Source organism: Mytilus edulis, chromosome 12 (genome assembly GCF_963676685.1).
Source record: "Mytilus edulis chromosome 12, xbMytEdul2.2, whole genome shotgun sequence".
Lineage (NCBI taxonomy): Eukaryota > Metazoa > Mollusca > Bivalvia > Mytilida > Mytilidae > Mytilus > Mytilus edulis.
In genome coordinates this window covers 73501842-73527184 of record NC_092355.1, presented here as the reverse complement: position 1 = coordinate 73527184, position 25343 = coordinate 73501842, and the positions used below count along the sequence as shown (strand labels likewise).

Below are 25343 nucleotides of genomic sequence, written 5' to 3'. Positions count from 1 at the left end.
GGATTAATGCTATTGCAAACAGTAAATTTTATCAAATGAATATAACAGATATACATAATGAAACTGAAGTATTAACTCATTACATAAAACAAACACGAATACATAATGAATGACCAACACAGAATAGACACACCCGACTCAGTCCAGGCCACAACGCAGTAAATTATGAAAATGACGTCACATACGATGGTGAAAAGGCATTAAAAATTACGTCACATACTATGGTGAAAAGGCATTAAAAATTTGAACATATGAAATTTCTGAAACAGCAGAAAAATTACGTCACATATGAAAAACTATATCCCAAAGTAAGATAGAATTAGGATTGATTAAAGATTAAAATAGAACTAAATACTGATATTGCAATTAAACACAATGCATATTGCAATACTAATTAATAGCAATTAACTATAATATATATATGTGCAGTTTGTTATGAATCCAACTTCAAACTTAAATTATCGTACAGATTATGTTGACCAAAATTAAATCTAATAAATGACGGCGGTGATTAATTTTTGTTTCCATAACACATAAATATAATAGAAAAGACGTCAACACATTTGACAAAATCCGATGAGAATTACAAATATAACATTAAACATTTAAACTAAATACACGAGTTTGGGATAGACAAGTACCGTAACACGTCTTATAGTAATGCGAATTCACACTCAGCAAAACAGTCACAATCGGGAATAAGTCACGTTTGGTAATTAAAAGATTAGACGACATAATGACAAACCACAATCTACCATGTGGTAAAAATGTCCTTAGCTAGTTTGGTTAAACACACATCGTATGGATCCACTAAATGTTTTAGTTTTTGAGTTATAAGCAAAAAACTGCATTTTACCCCTATTGTCTTTTTTTAGCCATGGCGGCCATCTTAGTTGGTTGGCCGGGTCACCGGACACATTTTTAAAACTAGATACCCCAATAATGATTGTGGCCAAGTTTGGTTTAATTTGGCCCGGTAGTTTCAGAGGAGAAGATTTTTGTAAAAGTTAAAAGACGACACCGGACGACGACGACGACGACGACGACGAACGACGGACGCAAAGTGATGAGAAAAGCTCACTTGGCCCTTCGGGCCAGGTGAGTTTAAAATACGCTGAGATTAAAAAACATATAATAACACACTGAGAAATCGAAATTACACACTGAGATTTTAAAATTACACACTCACCGTGTATCATCGTACAGCGGATATAGGTACCAACCAAGCGGGCGTGAGCGATTTTGATCTGACACGGTAACGAAAATCTTTGTTTTGTTCACATAATATCAATGTGTACTTCAATCTAAACATAATTGCTGTTTTAAGAAATGATTTGGTCGTAGGTTGATGGTTAGAGATGTCTCATTATTTTCTCAAAACAAGAGGGATTACTAAAACATTGTAAAAGCATGTGCAAATACTTGTCAAAGAAGTTGACCCTCGTCTCATCCGATATAATTCTATATTCATTGCAACTCTTTTTCTGATAGAAGGTCAATGTGTGTGTGTAATAAGTATAGCTGTTTCAATAATTGGCATTGAAATCTTTCATACATATGTTATTTTTCGATATTTTATTCCTAAAAAAGTTAATTGTTCTTATTAGAATATCAAAGGAGTAGGTTCAGTAAGACCCCTTTTTGGCCCCAAAATATAGCAGTTTTACAAAATTGTTAAAATGTAAACCTTTAGTTATTTATTTGACAATGCTTCTGCTACATAAATATGGGCTGTTTTTGACAATACAATGCACATATATCCGGTACTAGCACCATTAAGTCATGCTAAATTACTAAAATCCTCATAATTCTAGCATTTTAGTTAAATTTTAGACGGTTTTCGTGTAAAACGAAAGTGACCGCATTCGTGTTCATCCTTAATATTGAAATGTAAGTTGTATTTTATGATAATACATAACATATATAAAGGTTGAGGATGAACACGGATGCGGCCACTTTCATTTTTACCAAAAACCATCTGAAAAGTGACATTTTTTGGCATATTAGGTAGATTTTTCATATTTGAGCTTGAATCGGATCGTTTTTAATGACTAAATCTGTTAAAATCTTTCACATAAACTAATTAATTCAAATAAAATAGACACTTAAGTGGTCAAAATCTTTCGTCAGATGAACCTGAAATTTGAGGCCAAAATCGGTCTTTACCGGACCTACTCCTTTGTTTTATGAATAGGAAAAAATCGATGCAAAAATTATTTGGGAGCAGGAATTTCAAATGTTGAGAAATGTACATTGAATATTGATCAAGCAAAAAAAAGGTTTTCGTTACCGTGTAAGGTCAAAATCGATCATGCCCGCTTGCTTAGTACCTATATCCGGTGTACTGATGATGCACGGTGACACTTTTGAGATTACAAAAAATGAAAACACACACTGTGAATTGAAAATTAGTCTGAGAATTGAAAATTAGTCTGAGAATTGAAAATTACACACTGAGATTTCAAAAATACACACCGAGATTAAATAAACTGAAAAAACAAACACTAAGAATTTGAAATTACACGCTGAGAATTTAGAATTACACACTGAGATTTGTGCGCACTTTTTATGCGCATATTTCTAATAAGCATACTTAATCTAAATCTTATTCCATTACACCTTAAAACAACTAGGGGACAGAACTCGTTAGTCCTTCGATTTGGTTCTAAACTAGTTATAAAAAAACTTTATAAATACAAGAACAAGAAAAATATCCACTTACTCTTATTACAAAAAATAACCAAATGGTGAAAAACTTTATTAAAATTATAAAAAAATATTGGAACAAACTACAAAAAGACAAACGATGCAGTGAAATTTTTTCTCAAATGCCTATTATATCATATAAACGTAACTAAAATATAAAAGATTACCTTGCGAAATGAGGATAAAAATGAATGAATGAATTCATTACTACTATAGGGGGCTCTGTGACCCCCATGATAAATAATTATAACCCCCACTATATACATTCTTATCGCAACACCATCTATCATTACATAATATATATCACCACTTTTTGAACTTTAATAAAATCCTATTACATAAGATATTAAAACATACTTTTCAACATTAATTTGAGAGAGAGAGAGAGAGAGAGAGAGAGAGAGAGAGAGAGAGAGAGAGAGAGAGAGAGAGAGAGAGCAAGCAACCATAACTGACAAATAAGAGTAGTTGTTATTTATTTACAAGTTTATTTACATTGATGACTTGAAAGAGAAAGGTTGTCATAATATTTTAACCATGTCACATACCAGGATTAATTCTACATCTTCATCATCAAGAAAAAGCATTGCATCTAGTTTGTCAGATATGTACTATCATTATGAAATGCATATAAATATGTTGAAATGGACAGGAGTAATTGTGATATTAATATTATCAGCAACAACTTTGTGGATAACTTGTGGTGTATATGAATCTTCAAAACAAAACACAAACATGACTGACTACATTAAAATTGACCAAAACTTCAACCAGTCATTGTGCTCTTTTATTAAACATTTTAGTCTACCTAGTGAATTTGTGTTAACTATATGTGAATACAACAAGAGAACAGTTATAGACATCAGACAATTTTTAAACCATAAACCTACCATTAAAGGCATTTCATTAACATTGATACAATGGAACTACTTAACAGCCATCACACAGTATATTAATAAAGCTTTGAATCAGAAACATTTAGGATGATATGGTTTAATACATGTAGAAAAACTGTAAAAGTATAAATGATATTTTCTCTCAGATATTGTACAGTGTAATTTATTTGTGAATATTTGTGAAATAAATTAGGTATGCATATATTATTAGTGTTGGTTTTTTTTTAAACTATATCTAGTTTTTTACTAATAAACCCCTTTACATGCATGTTATAAAGTTAAATGAAATCAGATATTATATACAGGTATAACATTTGATAAAAACTCTCTACATAGCCTGTCAAGATAACTTTATTTATATAAAGACATCAAATAAAAGAATCTATAAATTTCATTACACAAATGTATAATACAAAATTAATTCAACAACAAATGTCTTTAGATATTTAAAAAACTATATATATGGTTTGTCCTTCTTCTAAGGTTAACTGTTTAATTCTTCAGACATTAAATCCCTTTTGCGGGATTTTAATTGTTTTTTAAATACAATGTCACTATTCAGTTTCATTTTATTCCGTTCCATCAATTCAGCCTGATACATAATTTTAACAGCCATGTCGTCGATTTTCTTTTTTAGGAGGTCTTCCAAATGAGTAATCACAGCTATTTCTGAATACTGTAAATTCAGAAATTATTGCGTTCATTTATTATTGCGATTTTGTCATTTTAGACTTAAATGCGATTTTAATTTTAACGATTTTGAGAAAAATCCTGTTAAATTCATATAAAATATTTCAAAATGCGAGTTTTAATTATTGCGTTTACAACTCAGTCGCATTTTTCGCAATAATAAAAACCTCGCATTAATTTCTGAATTTACAGTACCTAAAAAAATACATTTAAATTATAAATATTCAGTGAATTATTATTATCATTATCAAATATTGAACTGAATTCAAAATAAGAATAGTTAGTTGTTATATTGTAAAAATATCATATAGTATGCTAATCAATTTTCTTGTTTGAATTGTTTTACATTATCATGGTGGGACCTTTTATAGCTGACCATGTGATAGGGGCTTTGCTCATTCTTGAAGATCATATGGCTACCTATAATTGTTAATTTCTGTGTTATTTGGTCTTTTGTGGAGAGTTGTCTCATGGGCAATCATACTGCATCTTCTTTTTTATAATCAAAAATGTAAGAGATTCAGTCTATTCAGTTTCATTATCTATATTGTAATGATTAAGAACAATTATAATAACAGTAATGAAAAATTATTAAATACCTTGTCTGAACATCATTTGCTTGAGGCTCTTGTTTCATCATTGCTGCTCCTTCCATAATAAATTTAATCTGATTATACCTGGAAAAAAAACCTCCAGTAATTAATATAATTAAAAATACAATAATGTCAACAGGAAAAAAAAATACACACACACACACACACTATAATTTAAATTAAGAAACCAATCTCTTAAATAATAAGATAAACAGGAGCAAATGTTACAAAATTCAAAGGAAACAAGTATAACATGTACAAGGATGACATAAAACTCAAGGATGTTCAAAATGAAAATGGAGGTACACAGTACTAACACTGTTACAATCAATGCTTTTACTACAATCATTGAAGACTTTTTAGATAAAATATTTTATATTTATAAAAGTAACATTTTTGAAAAATCTAAGTGTAAAAAGAATAGTTTTAGTACTTACAATATCTTCTATCTGTTGACCTGTGCTGTTAAAAAGAAAGTAGTGTATATTTTATACAAAAATGTTACATAATTAATAAGTAACTGTAAAATCTAAGATTTACAGATCTTCTAATTGACCCTTTTAAACAATAGATATGAATCTTTACATAACAAATAATTATGTAAACTACATAATAGTTTGAAACTTCCCATTAAATTATTGTTTTATCATTTTTACATCTTTTGAGGTTTATCAATTTACACATCTTTTACATAGACTGTTATGAAAAACAAAGACCATATATTAAAATAGTGTTACTATTACAAATTGTTATGTTAAATGATAAAAAAAAAATCATGTACATGTACCTGAGATTAATATCTAAGATGCTTTTCAGTCTGTAGGTTTCCATCATAGACCTTTCCTACTAGACTATGGATTCTGTTGTAACTAATGGTTATGTAATACAATATAATGTTCACTAGTTAGTTACTGAAAATAGGCAAATTTAGATTTTTTTTTTAATATGTCAGAACAATTTACTACACTTTAAAATGAATAAAATGTTTAGTGTTGGAATCTATGATTTTAAATAACAATATAAAGAATATTTTACAAGACTTCTTATGAAAAACAACCTCATAATTGTCAATAGGGGGGAAGAATGAAGAATTGTATGAAATGAGCAATCCAAAATATGAAGTGATGGTAGGTTTTATAAAATGTATATGGGGGAAAAAACACTGTATTAATACTCTAGTACATAGGACTTAGGATTCAACTAAATGTACACAGGAGAAATTATGTGGATAAAACAAATGCTTAAAATGATATATCTGGAACATTTTTTTTTTTATTATATAAAATTTACTCCTCTCAATGTGTAGTACTGCAATTGTTAACAGTATTACAATAATGGATGACATTTAAAAAAAAAATATTCAATGTTATATCAGGTTATTGATATATTTTCATTTACAGATTTTAGTCAAAATTGTATGAATAACCCTAGTATTTACCTATATGTATACGAATGAAAATCATGTCCTTAACCGTAACCGTTTGGTACTTAGTGTTTTTAGAGAACAGTAAGTTTTTCTATATCGAATCTTCTAACGTAAGAAGGTAGCTCGAGTGTCATGGAGTTGAATTTATTTTCTTTTATAATATATATAATCCGAAATTGAATTAATATTTTATTTACAACAAATAAGAATAATTACAACGGGTTTTTTTCCTTCTTATTAACTGAAACAATTAGCGACATTCGATATTATCCCAACAGGTTCTCCATTCACCCCTAGACTGGTTCGCCTGTCTAGATCAATGTGCATATTACATATTTCATATATCAAGACAGGTAGGGTATAACGCCATCTTTTTATTTGAAATCGAGGTTGTTCTAAATTTAAAAATATTGACGTCATCAAAATAGGAAAGCCGGTGTTTTCTCCCGGCATGCATTTGTAAATGACAACAATAAACAATATGGCAGCAGACGATGTGAAAGATTTTAAAGAAAAACTTAAGAATGTCTTGATACATAAAATTGCCTTAACTAAGATCAACTGTACGCGAAATGTTAATTTAACCCACTTGAAACCTTTGCAATTGCAAAGTATTCAAGGTGCAATGAAAAGTGATGCGTTGATCATGCTACCCACTGGCTATGGGAAGTCATTAATTTTTGAAATGCTTGGAAAAATGAATAACACCAAATGCATAATAATCAGCCCCTTAAATGCCATTATTGAAGAGCAGACAAGAAAGCTGGGTAGAAAGGCTGTTAACGTTAATTCAGCGCTAATAAATAGTCTTGAAGGTATTTGTAATATTCATTCATTCCATTCTTGACTGCAGTGTCATTGACACTTTTTAATTTTAGGGAAACTCAAGTATGAAACAGATAAACAGAGACACCAAAAATATTCATACAGATATATGTTTGATATTACTGTTATAAATACCAATAGATATAAATAAATGATATTATATTTAAATTGTGTTCCAGTTTTGCAGAATATTAAACATGTTAAAGGAAGAACAAATTATATTTATAAATGTATATTTATTTGTTCTTCAACAGAAAATATGTTGTGTAAGGGAACAACCATTTCATGGTGGGGGGTGAAATAAATAACTAAAAAAGAAGATGTGGTAATTGATTGCCAATGAGACAACTATCCAAAAGAGACCAAAATGACACAGACATTAACAACTATAGGTCACCATACAGCCTTCAACAATGAGCAAAGCCCATACTGCATAGTCACCTATAAAAGGCCCCTATATGACAATGTAAAATTATTCAAAACAAGAAAACTAACGGCCTTACATTATTTGTATAAAAAAATGAATGAAAATCTAATATGTAACACAAACAAACGACAACCACTGAATTACAGGCTCCTGACTTGGGACAGGCAAATACATATATAATGTGTTGAGTTAAACATGTTGGCAGAATCCCCCTCCCCTAACATGGGGCTGCCTTGATAATCACAAAAATAAATGGTTTGTTCTGTGGTAATTTGTAAAAACTAATCTGACTTGCAATGTTTTACTATTGAAAATAGATAACTCAGCAGGTCTTTTAAGCCATTTCATAAATGCTATTCATAGTTTGATACTTTGAGAGGGCACCAGATTATTTATAATATTCATCTTTTTAAAAAAAAAATCTTCAAAAAATTCCCATATCTTTTATTTAAAAAAGAATAAATATTAATTAGATACAATTGAAATGTCTGCATTGAAGGGAAAGGGAGGGGGGGGAGGAGGGGTTGTGATCCCCAAATCCTGGACTTAAAAAAACATGAAATCCTGAAGTCCAAAATCAAAACAAATCATAATCATGAAATTTTGAAAAAAGAATTCCTTTATCCTGAAAGGGTCAATCACATAATCATGAGCTTACAAACACTAAACACCTGATCCTGGATTCTTTTTTGCATACCTTTTAGTTTTATATTATATAGCTAATATAAAATTACAACTTTTCAACTACGGTACTAAAAATTGTATCCAAGTTTATAGGAGCTACATCAAATTGTAATTGAAATGTGTTATAAAAACTTACTTGACATAGTTATATCAATGATATTCAGCCCCCTCTTGACTTATTTGAATTTTTTTTTAATAATTTACAGGTATAAAAGATTAAAATTATGCAAGCTGAAACAGTCACACACACAAAAAGAAAAAAGGAAAACCCAGTGGCCACATGCTGAACTATGTGAATTACATTTTTGCTTTATCCTAAATATTTTTCTTTAGATGTTGTCCCTAAAAACTAAAGTCTTACACAGATTCTATACATTTTGCTTTGAGTCCAAAATATAAACAATTTTGAAACAGAACACATTCAAGCTTTCAGATTAAGACAGGGTCTGGGAAACACTCAGAAAGCATGATTCCTTCGTTTATTATTTTTAGCCTCGCTACACTTTGCAGAAAAATGTTTCGGCAATACTTTTAAAATAGGCTAGTGACTTGTATTGATAGTTGCCTCATTGGACCTCTTACTACATCTTATGTATAATAAGTTCAAGTACTGTTGCATGACACATTTAACCTGGCAACAATGAGTTGGGTGGTGCCCAATGATACCCCTGCCATTATGGCAGATAATACAGATTCTTGATATAATCTGGGGGACCAGGAACCGTTGATGTGCTTATTGCTTTATATACTTTCAATTACCTTTTTGTGTGAATTACTTTGGTAGCACTTTGAATTATCCAACAGATAATATAGAATTTAAAAACCAAAAATTGATAAGTTTAATTTTATATTTCATGTTAAAATACTTGTCTTCAATCATTTATTAAAACAAAATTGCACATGCTGAACTGTCTTTCCTGCTTTTCAAACCAAATGTTTTATGCAATGATATTCATAAATTAAAAATTTAACTACAAGTATTAAACCAAAATTTTATTTTGGATGTAACAAGTGACAGTGTTTTGTCTATCAGCTCATACATGTAGACATAATTTTGAAATGTGACTGTGACGTCATCAACCTTTTCATGATTTACTCCAGTTTAAAATGAAAATTAGAATAAAATTATGGACAAATAACAATAAAAAATGTGGTGCACACTTTAGTATAACACATATACAGGTTATTCAGTGTGCAGCACCTTTTTTATAACATTTCTTCATAGACCGAAAAAATGTTACAGTCATAAAATTCCCTAAATAAAATAAACCAAAATTTTAATGTCAGATAACCAAGATGGAAATACATGTACACTTCACAATCATTTCATATATAGAATATTGATTGCAGCTAGTTATAGAAATAGAAACATGAAATGAGACCAATGTCAAATGAATCCTGTGGGCAATACATTACCTTACATTCATGCATCTGTTTCTAAAGAATTAAACTGTTAATAATATTTTTACATTAAATCTGTAAATACATATTAATCTTATTATTAATCAAAGTCTAAAAATAAATGGTGTTTATGTACCAAAAAGGTTTAATTTTTATATTTCAGGACCAGAGGCAGCAGATTTCAAGGATGGTAAATTTGAGTACATTTTTGGCCACCCTGAACAAATTCTAAAAAAAGAAGTTTGCACCATTTTTAAGCAGAAGAGTTGGGAAAATGTGTCACACATTGTAGTAGACGAGGCTCATTGTGTGGTTCAATGGGGACACGATTTTCGTCCAGATTTCAGAAACATTTCAAAATTACGTGCAATATTGCCACAGGCAAAAATCCTAGCACTTACAGCAACAGCAACACCGAAAATGAGGAAAGAGATACAACAACAACTTTGTATGAAAGATGTGTTTTCCCTATCAGGTCCAGTTGATAGACCAAACATCAAACTTATAGTTCAAAAACGTTTACCTCTCACTGGAGGTAAAACAACAGCAGAAGGTTCATATCAAGATGTGTTAAACCCATATATTGAGGAACTTTGTAGTCAGATCTGGAATGTTCCCAAAACTATTGTTTATTCAAAACTGAAATGGTGTGGAGTAGGCTATGACATGGTGTCACAGGCAGCCCGCCTGGAAGACAATACCGATGAAATACTTTCAGCAGTGTCACAGTTCCATGCACCTTGCACAGATGAGGTTATTTTAAATATTAATAAAGCATTCCTTTTATAATCTACTAAGAAATCAAACATAGACAAGCAAACTCCAGGCAAACTTTCAAAAAAAGGAATGGATTCAAATCTGGTATACTGACTCCACAGGAGTACAAATATTTTTTCTATTTTCATTTTGGTCTGATGTTTTTGTACATATTTTTGTAATAAATAATACTTCCATTCTTAAGGTAGAAGATTTTTCTTTTAATTTCATAATATGGTTTACAAGAAATAAGCATATTTCAGAAATATTTTTTTTAAGAGTTGAAAAATAAACCAATCATTAGATGTGCCCATCACTAATATTGTCCAACAAATTATGACAGTGACATCCATTGGTTACTACTTATATTATGAATTTTCATTTTATCTTAATGCGGTCATATACTCATAACGCTCATGCATTTAGTGCTTTTGACTTTGATTTAATTTTAATATTTGGCCATGGACAGAACCCTTATTCATCTTTGTACATGGATGCAAAAAAAAACAGTTTAATTGTTACAGAACATTAATGTCCATGTCCACTTTATTCAACATATTTCATTAGTATTAAACAATAAACAACGAATTGAATGAAACAGTATTTTACATGTATAAAGAAATATGAAATCATTATAAATCATTTGCATTTGAAATAAATTGTATAATTCTAGATGAAAAAAAATATAGCACAGAACATGGCAGACACACATGGATCCATAAAGTTGCTTTTTGCCACTCAAGCTTATGGTATGGGCACTGATGCCCCAGATGTGGAAAGGGTTTGCCACATTGGACCACCAAGTTCTTTGGAATGCAAGTATTAAGGCTATATAACGTATTACACTAAAGGTTATTAGGGTTTCAAAATTTCATACAATATGATAACAATGAAATAATAATATAATAAAATACAACATTATAAAACACTGAATACATAATTGATATGGGAGACAATCAGTATCATATGTAAGGATTATTCCCCTTTAGACTGTGTCTATTAATACCAACAGAACCATGGTGTTCAGAGCTGCATAAAAAGCAGACTCAACTGATAAAATATAAGGGTAGTTATCTCCTATCTACATATGGAAACATAAAACTAACTATTTATGTTAACAGTTTATAATATTTAAATTGCAAGAATTGGATCATAAGCACCTTAAAAAATTTGACTGCGGTCTAATACATATATATTACACAATTGCATATTTATAAATATAAATAAATTTATCTAAATAGAAAAGTTCTGGATTATGCATATATTAATTAATTTTCACAAAGACTTTCATATTTTACAACAAGTGAAAGGCCAATAATTGTAACTATATATATATATATATATACATAGACGCCTAAAAATCATACACTTCATCCTTTTGTGATATTCCAAATATCATAACACTTTGTAAAAAAAGATGAAAAGTCATAGGTCACAAGTATTTACAATACAAAAATCCATATTTTCACCTTGAGATCAAAAGCCAATGCTGTATGTTGGTCACATTTTCATATGCTGATACACCAACATGCAAAAAAACATGAGACTTTAACAGAAAAAAATTGCAGTTCTAAAATTTGAAATATGTAATATTGTTTCGTTTTTTTCATGAATGTCAGAACCAAAAATTTGAAAAATGAAAGGAAATGATTTAACAAAAACAATTATTGTTTACTCGTTTAGGTTATCTACAAGAAATTGGTAGAGCTGGTAGAGATGGTCGACAAAGCAGTGCATATATGCATTACAATATGAGTGATATTGCCACCAACACAATTGTACAACCAGAAGTGAGAGAATTCTGCCTCCTAAAAACATGCAGAAGAAAGTTTCTAAGCCAGTATTTTGAGACAAAGGTTGATTTAGATTCAATACTTAAGCATAACTGCTGTGATGTATGTGAAAAAGAATGTGAATGTGATCATTGTCTTGTAAGTGAAGTGGAAAAGTGTGAGGTCATAGATAATTGTCAATGTGCTGATGAACCTGATTGTACACAATTAAAGGAAATGCTAGAATCATATTTCAATGCAGAAAATGATCAAATAAACATGTTAAACCAACAACTTGTGACAGGATTGACCCAAACTTTGTGTGACAAAATTGTTTTGAACTACAAAGACATTAAATGTGAAGAGGACATCCAGGGCTTATTTCCTTATGTTCACCTAAAGCAGCATTATTTGAGTAACATTTTACTCATTGTACAAACATTAAATTAAATCTACACAATTTAAAACTGCATATTAATAGTCGAAAGTTAAAATGGATTGACTGGGCTAATTCAGTGTTTAAACAAATTTTTATAAAAAAAAACACAAGAAAATGGGCCTATCTTGTTATGATTTTCAGAAGTAAACAAATAATTAAGTTGAAGAACACCTAATTTGCCACCTTTCAATTAAAATGTTTGACTGTTAGAAATAAAATGTACCACTAATACTTCATTCACAAAAAGTTGGTCAAAACAATGGGAGATAACTCCAAATTTTCAGATTCAGATTAGATAAGTAATATAACATAAGTATTCTCCATTAAATGTCATACATGTATGATATCATACAAAACAAAATTTCAATGTTTCACATGTTATACAATTGTAACCCTCCTTTTATGAATTGTTTCCTATGTCTAATGCATCTCTGACAAATTTGAATAAATGATTACATGTACATTCAGTAATATTTTGTGGATTTAAAAGTTTAGAAAATGATTATTTCATGAATCTTTTAAATTTAAGCCATAAGATTGGTAAACAATGTGCCTTATATTTTATAATATAATCTGGTACCTTTAAACACTTTATATTCATCACAAGATTTTAATAAATCTTCTTCAGTCTGTACTGAGTGAAAAACGTAGTTATCTTGGAATTTTGGGTTTATTGTATCTTCCCATTTTAAAATTTAAAAACTGAGCACATACATGTAAGTGTGTAATTTTACTTTTCATATTTTTGAAAAGATTGGTTTGAAGATAGTACTGGGAACAAAATTTGAAACAAAAATATTACTAAAAAACACCAGGTTTCTGTCCACAGCTCCAGATATGATTATTTGTGGTTGTAAGACAGATTGCTGATTATATTATCTTATAAGAGTTTTTATTGTCAATTTTTTTGTATTAAGTTTAAGTACTTTAACATTTTATTCAGTGTAGAAAACCAGCATTTTAAGTTTTCATGAGATAATTATTGACCTGCATTAAATGCACTATATAATATTCTAGCTATATTTATTTTAAGTATTGTTTTATGATAACTATACATTAAACAAAATTAATAAACAACATTGGATTCCTGTTACATTCAAGTCTACTAGACATATTTGATGACTATGTTTTGACCCTCAGAATATATTCCCACATCTTTTGTTGTATTCTATCAGTTGGTAGATTGTCAAAATTATTCAAATTTATGTAATGATCAAATAACCACATTTCACTACCATATGTGAAAAAAGGTTTAATCAGACTTTCAAAAAGTTTAAGGTGGTACCTAACACTACAGGGAGATAACTCTGTAAAATCAGCTAAACGTTTTAATTACGTTGTGTTGTAAAAGGAATATTTAGCTTCTCAATGATCAAAATTGGAGTTTGTCAAATTGCTATATAACCAGTGTATTTTTTCTGACAAAATGGTTGGTTCAAAAAAATTAAATTTTTTATATATTTATCAAAGTCTCAAAGTAAATACTTTGACGAAATTTTATGAAAATTAAACGAACCAAATTAATTTTAGTGAAAGTGTTGGGTACCACCTTAAGACAGGTTTTCAAGGGTACCTCACAGAAATTACAATTATATACTTTTAATGGAGAAAAAGACTTGTAGAGCTTTATTAAAGAGATCATCTGTGGCATTTTTTTAATTTCAATAAAAAATAAATACAATAACTACCGGTAAAATACTGTAAATATCTGTATCTTTCCACTATTTTAATTTGTGAATTATTTTGACAAAAAAAATTATTTTGAATAATCATTTTTGCCTTTGCTAATATCTAAAAAAAAGGTGAATATTTTATTTCCAAACTAGAGTAATTATTGCTGGTCTATCATATGAAACAGCAAAGAAAATGTCCAATATTCTCTACATTGTATATGGTAACTGTAGATTTTTAAACTAAAGAAAACAGTGTAAGTGATCGTGCATTTTCTTTATAATAGGTAAAAAATGTTTCATGTAACTAGTTAAAAAGTTGAAAATATTTGTAGTATATAAAAAGCTATATGCATATTGTATGTTAGTTCTTTTGATTTTATGTTTACCATTAACCAGGTTTAAAAAAAAACTTTATGACCTTTACATATCAAATATCAATACAAACCAAAGGTGGAATATATTTGAAGAAAAAATGATTGATTGGATAAAAGCTATATAGTAGTTTTAATTAAGAAGAACTGTCATAAAAATATGGAGATGTGGTAAGATTGCCAATGAGACAACTCTCATGACCAAAGTTCAAAAGAATTAAATGTAATCAATCATAGGCAATCAAATAAGTATAGCCTTTAACAATGAGATAAACCTATAGTCAGCTATAAAAGGTCCCACTTGAAAAAAGTGAGATTTTTTTTTTAGAAAACTAAGTGCTCTATTTCATATAAAAAAATTTAAAAAAATACAAATATTAGATCAACCAACAACAACAGACTATGGTTGGGTTTAACTAGTTTGAAGGTGTCAAACCCTTCACCCAACCAGGGAAAATCATGTAATTATCAAATACATCATAACAACAATCTACAAAAATCTGATGAAATATCTTCAATCTTCAGATCAATCCAAAGAAAACAAGTTACAAAAAAACAAATTGCACCTGGCAAATTACAGACTATTAATAGTCATTTGATTATGTCAATGTTTAGTTCCCATTTTCCAAAGCAAATTTAACTTTTCTGGTATTGATCCAATTGTGATAATGGTCCACATCAAGGTTTTGAACAACAGATGATGACATTTCTCCAAAACATGAATGTTTCCTACCAGGTTGACAATGAAATGGTCTAATATCTCGTAAATCTGATAAAATAGCCAGTTCATCTTCCTTAGATGATTTGTCGGAATGTTTTTTTGAGCGTATAATTACCCCTGACTGTTGGTCAAAATTTACTGAAATTTCACGAATTCCAGATATTGCCCTGGTACGGTTTGAAATATTCTCTTCTGTTTTGTTGGAGTACATATGCTTAACATGTTGTTTCACTTCTTTGACAAGGTACTCCATTCTTCGATCAGCAGGAATATGTGTTTCAAATTTTCCTCCTGTATTCACAAACATGGCGTAGAACTCCTCATTGGAGCCTTTCTCAGACAAAGTACATAACTGATGTACCAGGAGTCTGAGTATTTCTAAGGCATACTTAGATAGATTATTATAGACTTTAAAATACATCATTGCAAGTTTCAACAAACGTATCCCTCTTACTCTTTCTGGCATATGTATCATATCTATCAAGTCTTTAAATAACAATCCTAGTTGGAGTATTTGATTTCCATAATTACTAATCTGATCACCTTTCTTTGACTTTGATATTGTTTTCTTCATGAGTGTGATGGTTTTCCCATTCGCCAAAACTAATCGGAAAACTTGACCATCAACTGTAAAGAATTAGTTTTCTAAATTAGATATATATGAACTACCAAACTGCACATATGAGCAACCTGATTTGCATACAATTCTTACTTGCATCTCATGTGCTTCACATGTGAAACTTATGTGCTTTTGTTAGCATTAATTTCTGTATGGGGAGTTATTTCCATCAATTTGATTTATACAGGTATATTCATCCTCAAATTTAAATGTAGCAGTATATAATCACAATCAGAACAGATTTTGAAGTTTAGAATTCTGTCATAATTAATTAATCAAAAAAACAAATCTGTTTTCTTACTTATTCATGCTGAAAGTTAGTTTATAGTTTGATCAGTGTTAATTGAAACATCTATAGTAGAAATTAAAATCTTACGCCCAATTTATATAACCCTTGCTGCCTGTCTAAACCTGCTTTTTATGTCAGTGTGTCTGATCAAGGATTCAGTATATGTTTAATTTGACCAAGGTGAATTGTAATGTACACAGCAAATGTATTTGGACAAATAGTTGCTTTTATCCTGGTATTTTATAATGATGGTTAGTGAACTCAGTTCATTTAATGTTTCATGCTCACACACACATATATATATATAAATATATATACCTTCCAGCATTTGTTGTTTTGCACCTGTGGTTATAGTTTGGAGGAAAACATGTTGTTTGACTATCATCTCCACAGTACTGAAATACCATTCCTTCATTTCATCATTTGTGTTAAAGGTTGGTGGCACATGTTTAGTTGGCATTGAATATTTATCTTCCATACCAAAAAACTCCAAGAAACACTCCACAATGTACATGTCTGTAACAGAAATAAAAAAGTCTTTATTTGCTTCATAGTGATCATTCACATTGTCACCAATATTTTTTCTGGAAAGTCTATCTTGGAGTGATTTTAAGGTTCCAATATCCTGACCACTTTCTTGTTTGTATGTGAGGTTCAATGACATTTTGAGGTAGGACATCAACATGTGGAAAAGTTCAAAAGTTATTGGACTCAAGTGGGTGAATTTGTCACTAGGATTAAGATGGTGTGCCCTGAGTGACTTTGCTCCTGAGAATCTCTCTCGTGTCAGCTGGTCTCCTCCTATCTGATATGTCTGATCATGGAGTTGTTTTCCTGCTTTATCATGCGCATCTTTTAAACATTTCTCATAGAAATCAAGTATCCCTACGACATCTTGATAGTATTGCTCATTTTTTAACAGAACAGGTAATGGTATGACTTCTGACTTTTTTTTCAAATTAGGACTACATGGTGTGCTGATGTTAATTGGAACAATATCTGAAAATTTTTTGAAGTATGGAATGTGTTCAAAAACAACCCTTGACATTAGAATGATGTAGTCAGTTGTTATAAGGTTGTAATCTTCCTCTGATGGTATGAAGTTTTGAACTGGTGTTTGACTATAAAGCTGTTGTGGTACAACTCTGTCTAGATTGGTGAAGGTCAGGTTTTGTACTATCACTGCTGAACCAAAAGCATGCATCATTTTCTGTTTGTTGTTAATTCGTTGGTCATGAACACCAACAGTCCAATTGATGTTGTCACCAATGATTCGGAAACGAGTGTTGTCCTTTACCAGCTGCACTACCTTATCATTGAAATGGCCTCCAATCATCTCTACAATTTGTAGGCTTCTTTCATAACTTAGGCATACGCCAACCGTCTGAAGTCTATCAAACACCTGCAAGTTAAATGAATCTTCCTTAATATGAAGTATATTTTAAAAGTAATAATTCTTTTAAAATCAAATTAAGTGAGTAAACAAATTAGTATTCAGTGTATTGAAGTTTAATTGTATTCACAGGTATTCTGAATTGTCTAAACTTGAAAAGAAAACACATTAAAACCAGAAGTGTAACATTTATCCTAAATAAAACCATCTTCTTTTCAGGAAAAAAAGTTTAGTTTTTTTCTGAACAGTATTATTATACCACAAGTCTACTGGCTCCAGTTATACCTCACATGGTACCATACTGCACTGCACACAGTTGTTCAAAGTACCCTTTAAGTATTTGATGTATTGTATTGCTAGATTTTTCATTTCATTAATAATTTTCTTTTCTTTTTTTAGTATTTATAAAAAATTGGAGTCGACATTATACATTGTTATTAATTGCTCATTGTTAAAGGCTGTATCCTGACCTAAAGTTGTTAATTTCTGTGGCTTTTAGTCTCTTAGGGAGAGTTTTCTTATTAGCTATCATCATGAATTTTTAATTTATTTGAACACATAGATATATATTCCACCTTCTTGCTTGTTTTTCTATTTCCAGTATAACACCTAGAAAAAACAATACCAGATTGATCACCATTGCATTATAAAGGAATCAAGGATGAATTCTCTGTACATGAATAGTATAAAACATTTATTTACCTTTTGATCACATATGTTGTCAAACAAAAACAGTGATGTTATTCGCTGTATTCTGCTGAGCTCTTTGTTTCTTCCCTGCATTAGCATGCTGTAAACCATTCCTATTCTTGGTATAATAGCTTCTATTTTATCTTTGTTCTCCATGTCTTGTGGCGTTAAGAACATTGTCAATATCAAACTGAAAACTGTTGGAAATTTTACCATGAACTCACAAATAATTTCATTCCATTTAAAAAATTTCAAATCCTCTGGTCTCTTTTTCATCAACTCACTAACATAAAATAGTTTCCTATTTCTTAGACGATTGGACATCAAATTTGTTTCCTCCATCAAAAGGCACAGGATGCTGTCTTTAAAACCCTCAGTTGTGAGGAGATGTTTGATAACTTCTCTTTTGTTTTTTGTTTTCAAGATAGACATAAGAATTTCTGTGTCTGCTTCTTTCATTTCTGTTTTTGAATTTATATTTATATTGTTTTTAAAATCCATGATTTTATCTACCATTATATTTTGTACAACAGGGGAAGGCTTAGATACAATATAATCGTGATCTATGGCAGCAGGAATTGTTGATCTTTGCTTATCTTCTTTACCCTTAGATTTTACGGTTGAAGATTTCTCATTATTCTTGGAATATATGTGATCAGTAGATGTTGAGCATGAACCTGTTTGGTTTGATGTTACAGAATTAGATGAAGCCAAAGATGTCATAGAAGCTGTTTGAAAGGATGTTGCCGATTCAGATGTAGCAGAAGAAGTCAATGAATCTAATGAAAATGGATGTGAAGATGATCCTGATAAAGATGATGCAGACTGTAAAGATAGGATACCTGATACATGTGCTTGGTTTGTTTCTGTATCTATAATAAAAATGTTATGAAAAAATAAAGAAAAGTATACAAATTTGTTCCAAATAATAAAATCTATTTTCAGAATAAAAAAGATTGATTCATCGAACCAAATTTGAAAATAAGATTTTTACTGTGTAACACATTTTTACTGTCTCCTACATTTTGACTGTCAAACAGATTTTAACTGATATTCTTAGATAAGTTAATTCAAGTGTGCTCCCCCTTAAACAACATCTGATATCGACCTTATGTTCCAAGAAATTTGTTAATTCATTTAGAGGGAGGCCGTCACGAGGTGGTTGATCGTTATCGATGAGCAGTTTGACAGATGGAATCAGATATATATGCTCCTTATGTAGTTACTACCACCCCTTCTCTTTTCCTGCATGTGACTTTACCCAGTTAGACTATTTGCACGATTTGTAATAACTTGAACAAGACAACTGCTGCCACATGTGGAGCAGTATCTGCTTACCCTTCTGGAGCACCTCATACCACCAACTGTTTTTGGTTGAGTTTGTGTTGCTTAGTCTTTAGTTTTTTTATTTTGTGTTCTGTAAACTGTTATTTAAGTATAGGAAGATGCGATATTAGGGCCAATGTGACAATTCTCCATCCAAATAACAATTTATAAAGTAAACAATAATAGGTCAAGGTACGGCCTTGAACATGGAGCCTTGGCTCACACCGAACAACAAGCTATGATGGTCCCCAAAATTACAAGTGTAAAACCATTGAAACGGTACACCAGTGGTCTATTCTATATAAAAAATTATGTCTATTTCTTTTTTGGACATGGTGTTGTCAGTTTATCTATCAATAAATGAGTGTGACTGTCCTTTTTGGTATCTTTGGTATCTTTCTTCCCTTCTTTGGCTTTGACTATGAGAGTTTCTGATGAAGGTAAATCCAGAAAAGAGCTTCAGATACATTGAAATTATTAAAGGTTTGTTTTCAATTTCTTTTTTTTAGAAAGTTTGAATGTTGTCTGCTTTGGTTAATTTTTGTACGCATGAGTTTTTCTGATGATATGCCTCTTTAATTGCATTGTTCCCATATAAGATTCAGAACAAGAGTCTGTCAGAGTGACAGCAAACCATAATTCCTGCATGAAAATGATATTTGGAAATCTTGAAACTCAAACAGGATCAACTGGGACTTCTACATTAAAAAGACAAATAACTTAAAAATAGTCATAATGATATTTTTACAACTTCTGACTAAAACCATTTGAAGAGATACATTCATTGATATACTACATGTATTTAACCATATACTTATTAATTACACCATTCCTGTTCAAACTTAGATAACTCATAAATTAAAATAGATCATAACATAAGCATCAATCTAGGCCACCTATCAACAAAAAAAATTAATTCTAGTACCATTCTGAGCAATGGGAAATAACTCCAATTAAAAATAAAATTTAAAAGTGTGAAAAAAAAACTTAACTTACATTTATTCACATGAAACCACACATCAAAGGGTGAAAATAATTTCAGCCACCGTGGTTTTTCTGAAATTATGATCCCTTGGATATGCTCAAAGTACAAGGACAAAAGTTAAAACCAGCACAATAGTGTGGCTACCATAAATTGTATTTTAATTCTTTTATAATGTTTGTTAGCTTATATGTCTTAATTATTAAATTTTTAAAGTTATTGATTAATAAGTATACAAAATTACATTTATATGTATTTACAATGGTTCCTGGTCCCCCAGAAACTTTATAGTAAAGAATCTGTATTATCTGCATTTTTGCAAGGGTTTCATTGGGCACCACCCAACTCATTGTTGCCAGGTTTAAGTTAACATATATCTTAACTTAATTACCTTCATCTGATAAATGTAAACCAATGATGGAAATGTCATCTTCTTCTTCTTCACTGTCACTGAAAACTGCTGCATATTGAGTAGATGTTTTCGGTGTTGACATATTTATTCTCTTTGGTGGATTTATATGTGGTGAGGAAGCCATTCGTTTTGACATCCCAGCATTTTTTTGGCATTCATTGTAAAAATCAGTTTTCTTTTTGTGAAGAGAGTCAACTTTTTTACTGCAGTTTCTACATACTGTTCCACTTTCAACATTAATTCCACCATATTTCTTCAATAACTCCTTTAAACTGTAATCTTTCCCTTTTAACTTCCGGATGGTTTCTACTCTACGGGCTTCCTTTGCAAATTTCCCACACACTAAACAAAAATCTCTATCACATTCTCTCTGCTTGATAGGTGTACCTAGACCTACATTCATCCTCTTGGTATTAGAAATCAACTATATAAAGGAAAGATTAAAAGTATGCATCATTTAACACAGTTTTCTTTTAAACTCTAAAAAGCCTGTATTGCATGAAATTAAAACAGTTATGCATTTTACAAAGTAGTCATAGGTGTGTAATTGGAATGTATAAGTATCCATACACAGCCAATGGAGCTTTTAATCTTAAGCAATGACCACATACATGTACTTTTTTTGTTATGATGAGTTTTATTGTGCATATTGTATTGTTGTCTCATTGTTGCATATGTCCCAAGTACGTGTATCCAAGTATCCTTTGGACTTTGTTAGTCTTATTAGATTTTAAATTTTAGTTTCTTGTGTATATATTTCGGAGTTTAGTATGACATTAATTATCCCTGAACTAGTATGAGCGCCTCCAGGTGCAGGAGATTCTCACTATATTGAAGACCCATTAGTGGCTGTAAGCAGTTGTTTGCTCATTGGTAGGATTGTTGTCTCTTTAATATGTTCTCCATTTCCATTTTCAATTTTAATGTCTTTACTTATTAGATTTGACAAAGAACCAATATTCTAATGCAATTTGGATGTAACAATTTTTTTCATTGGCTAAAAGTTGCCGTCAAATCCACAGTTGACCAGGGGTAACTAAGGAGGGACCCGCCATTCTGTCCCTTTTTTATTATTGATGTTCAAACTGTGTCACAAATTGAACTTACCGTGCTTTTTGTTTAATTTCAAATTCTGCACATATATACTAGTATAATTCATTTTTGTCTTGTTCAGGTTGGTGCATAAGTCTCTTCACATCTATAAATAAAAATATTTTATACAAGATTTTATCCTGCAATCAACCAATTTTTGGTATTAACAGGTACACATATAAATGTTGGCTTTAAAAAAGTTTTTGGTAACCTATTTCTAATGACAGTTGAGGGTGCAGACAAGGAATAAAAATAATTTAGTGTGAGAAAGACATGATAGATTAAGAAGACCCCACTATTTTTTTTAAATGGTGTTTATATGTTGCTTATTTCCTCTGTATTATTTAATTTAAAATATGCACCTCAAGCTCATACAAATAAATTTTTACAATAAAAGTATATTCTGCATTTATCCTATACCTTTAATAGCTTAAAATTCCCTTTTTTCAAAATTTGTAACCCTTGCCAATAAAGCTTTTATTTTTAACCAATGACCATATACACAAACTGTCTTTATTATTCCATTGAACAAAGATCAATTTTCTGAAAGAAACAGTTCCTTTAGTTTTTTTAATTGAAATGTATTATATTTATCAGGTTGGAGTCTTTTAGGGCTGACAATAAGGTATGGATTTTTCTCATAGTTGAATGCTGTACGGTTGCATGCAATTGCTTAAATCAGCTAAATTTGAACTTTGATAGGTAGTTGTAACACTGGAAATCATACCACATCTCTTAATAGCATTGTTGTTAGCATACTTAACGATAATGGTAAATAATCTCCACCTTTAAATTCAGGAATATGATTTTTAAAAAACCACGATTTTTTTATTTAATATCAATAAAAAAAAAACTGGATTAATATGATACATAATTATGTCCCTTTTTTATTGTTGATGTTCAAACTGTGTCACAAATTGAACTTACCTAGAACTTACCTTGCTTTTTGTTTAATTTCAAATTCTGCATATATAATTCATTCTTGTCTTGTTGTTCATGTTTGTGCATAAGTCTTTTCTCATCTATAAATAAAAAAAAAAAAAAAAAAATTGGCTGATCGCTGGAGTAATTTTTCACAATTTGATTGGCTGATATTGTCCCAATAAAATTCAGTACATTTTTTTTATTACATCAATAGGAATTATCTCCCTTATACTATGAACGTAATCCTTTTTCTTTGCTTTAATGACCTACTAGATGAATAGAGTTTTAGTTATCCTATTTCTAATGAGAGTTGAGGGTTCAGACAAAGAAAACAAATAAACCAGTCCAAGATAGACATGATAGATTAAGAAGACACCACTAAGTCTTTGAGATTTATCATATTTCATTACAGAGAGGTTTTTAAATGAAATGTATTTCTGTAAGTTTGTGTTCCCTTTTTTTTGGTAATACTTTATGTGACTTTGTTTGGTAAATTGTTTTTCTTCCACTGTGCCAAAAACCATATGATACTCATAACCATTTTTTTTTCATCTTGTAAACATGGTTAAGTAGTGAATTATGTCCTAAAATTCTCTGAATAATTCTAAATTGGAACCAGCAAAGCTTAAGAGCTTTAGGTATATAATGGTACACGAAGTGTGTATTTATTTTCCAGTATAATTTGCTGATGATTACGATGGTTCCAATGTCTTTGGGTGATATTTTTTTCATTTTCAATCATACCATATCTTCTTTTTTTGAAGACTATAATATCCAGAAATCACCTTCAATGACTAAATTTGTTACCACTACTATTTTTACTTATTTTAATATATGTAGTACTTATTAAATTAATAGTTATCCATCTTGTCTGTATTAACTTAATAATGTCCCATCTTGTCTCTCTAGTATTTATTAACTTAATAATGTTCCATCTTGTCTTTCTAGTACTTATTAACTTAATAGTGTTCCATCTTGTCCGTATAGTTGTTCAATTTGCTGCTTGATGTCAGCTTTCCATCTGTAAAAAAAAATATCATTGATTTTATTACAATTAAGCATTTAAAATGAAATAAGTTCCTTATACAACTATTCAAGAATTGAATGATTCTTTGTGAAAATTCATTGGGTGTAAAAGCATTGAACAAAGTTCATTTTGTATGAAGTGCGAAAGTGCTTCATTCTAAAAAGTGTGCACTGTCAACACTTTTACAACCATATGAAGTTACAAAAAGAAGTTTAACTGTGTAATGCAATTGCTTAAAGAATAACATGTGATGTGTAGTTTGTCAATCAGAATAATGTATTATAATGAAACATATATCTAATGTAATTATATTAATAACAAGTATTTATTTTCCATTGTTTAAAAATTGATTAAGACTGCAGTCTATTAAATATTCATTCATGATTGATGGTTAAGAATAATTAAAAATCTGCTGCATTAGAGTAAATGAACGTATTAGCCAATCAAAATATGACATTTTATCCTGTAATTAGCCTTTTATTGTACAAATAACAGGTGTACAAATAAATTTTTGCTTTATTTGTATGGAGAAAGTTTCATCATTTCTTTAATCAAAATACTGGGAAACACAGGTCAAAATTTTGTTTACCTTAATGAAGAAAAAGTTATGAAATTGAAAAAGTAGCTAGCTGGGAAAATGATGAAATCTTAAAGAAGACAGTATTTTATATGTTTAAGATGAGAAAAAAATGTCCAATAATCACTTGTTTAGTTTGTTAGAGATGAAAACAACTTACATATATGTATAATTTATACATGTATATGATATTAATATACTGCTTTCTACAAAGGAGTCTACATGTATGTCATCTTTTATAAATTGATTTGAAAATGTTTTTTGTGACTGTTTATTTTTTGTTATATATATCTTGGCACTTTTGTAAAAATAGCAACTGCCCAAAAATAAAAATAAAATATATCTAAATCCTCATTTTTTGGGGTAGAACTTTTTTTTTATAGTACTGATATCTATAATAAATATTTTTACATGTTATATATATTCAATTATTTGTTGACGATACCATTTAAATGAGCTTATGGGTTACATTGTCGATCTTCATTGTAGCAGACGTTCTTCCATTCTGACAGCTGTATTCTAGTTAGGAAATTCCCATGAAACATCCGGAATCTCCTGCGCGACTGGTTGCGCATTAAATAGTACTAAAAAGTACTAAAATGGCGCTGGTCTCCACCTGTCTATTTATAGAA

General features: G+C 30.0%; 2 protein-coding genes and 1 long non-coding RNA gene across 3 annotated transcripts; 1 reads left to right on the top strand and 2 right to left on the bottom strand.

The window, feature by feature from the left end:
• Positions 1 to 4653: 4653 nt before the first annotated feature.
• On the bottom strand, positions 4654 to 5963 carry LOC139498082 (uncharacterized). Its single transcript, XR_011657803.1, has 3 exons — positions 5673 to 5963; positions 5323 to 5347; positions 4654 to 4969 (listed from the first exon to the last, which is right to left on the bottom strand). It is a non-coding gene; the product is annotated as an uncharacterized lncRNA (long non-coding RNA).
• Positions 5964 to 6885: 922 nt separating this feature from the next.
• On the top strand, positions 6886 to 14647 carry LOC139499156 (bifunctional 3'-5' exonuclease/ATP-dependent helicase WRN-like). Its single transcript, XM_071287837.1, has 4 exons — positions 6886 to 7126; positions 9812 to 10401; positions 11078 to 11219; positions 12088 to 14647. The coding sequence occupies exons 1-4, from the start codon at positions 6937 to 6939 to the stop codon at positions 12624 to 12626; spliced, it is 1461 nt and encodes a 486-aa protein (XP_071143938.1). The 5' UTR covers positions 6886 to 6936; the 3' UTR covers positions 12627 to 14647.
• A 502-nt stretch (positions 14648 to 15149) lies between these two features.
• Positions 15150 to 25333, bottom strand: LOC139499154 (uncharacterized). The gene is made up of 8 exons (XM_071287836.1): positions 25157 to 25333; positions 23930 to 24128; positions 23122 to 23205; positions 22199 to 22289; positions 21071 to 21515; positions 18384 to 19243; positions 16607 to 17690; positions 15150 to 16007 (listed from the first exon to the last, which is right to left on the bottom strand). The coding sequence occupies exons 5-8, from the start codon at positions 21492 to 21494 to the stop codon at positions 15271 to 15273; spliced, it is 3105 nt and encodes a 1034-aa protein (XP_071143937.1). The 5' UTR covers positions 21495 to 21515; positions 22199 to 22289; positions 23122 to 23205; positions 23930 to 24128; positions 25157 to 25333; the 3' UTR covers positions 15150 to 15270.
• Between the last annotated feature and the right edge of the window lie 10 nt (positions 25334 to 25343).

Bases quoted from the DNA above. Each gene is read 5' to 3' on its own strand.
- LOC139499156 (XM_071287837.1), top strand. From the start codon at position 6,937: ATGAAAAGTGATGCGTTGATCATGCTACCCACTGGCTATGGGAAGTCA. The intron at 7,127-9,811 runs GTATTTGTAATA...TTTATATTTCAG, and splicing joins GCTAATAAATAGTCTTGAAG to GACCAGAGGCAGCAGATTTC. The intron at 11,220-12,087 runs GCAAGTATTAAG...TTACTCGTTTAG, and splicing joins ACCACCAAGTTCTTTGGAAT to GTTATCTACAAGAAATTGGT.
- LOC139499154 (XM_071287836.1), bottom strand. From the start codon at position 21,494: ATGAATGTAGGTCTAGGTACACCTATCAAGCAGAGAGAATGTGATAGA. The intron at 19,244-21,070 runs GTAATTAAGTTA...TTTTTATTATAG, and splicing joins TTTACATTTATCAGATGAAG to ATACAGAAACAAACCAAGCA. The intron at 17,691-18,383 runs GTAAATAAATGT...TTTAACTTGCAG, and splicing joins ACAACATATGTGATCAAAAG to GTGTTTGATAGACTTCAGAC.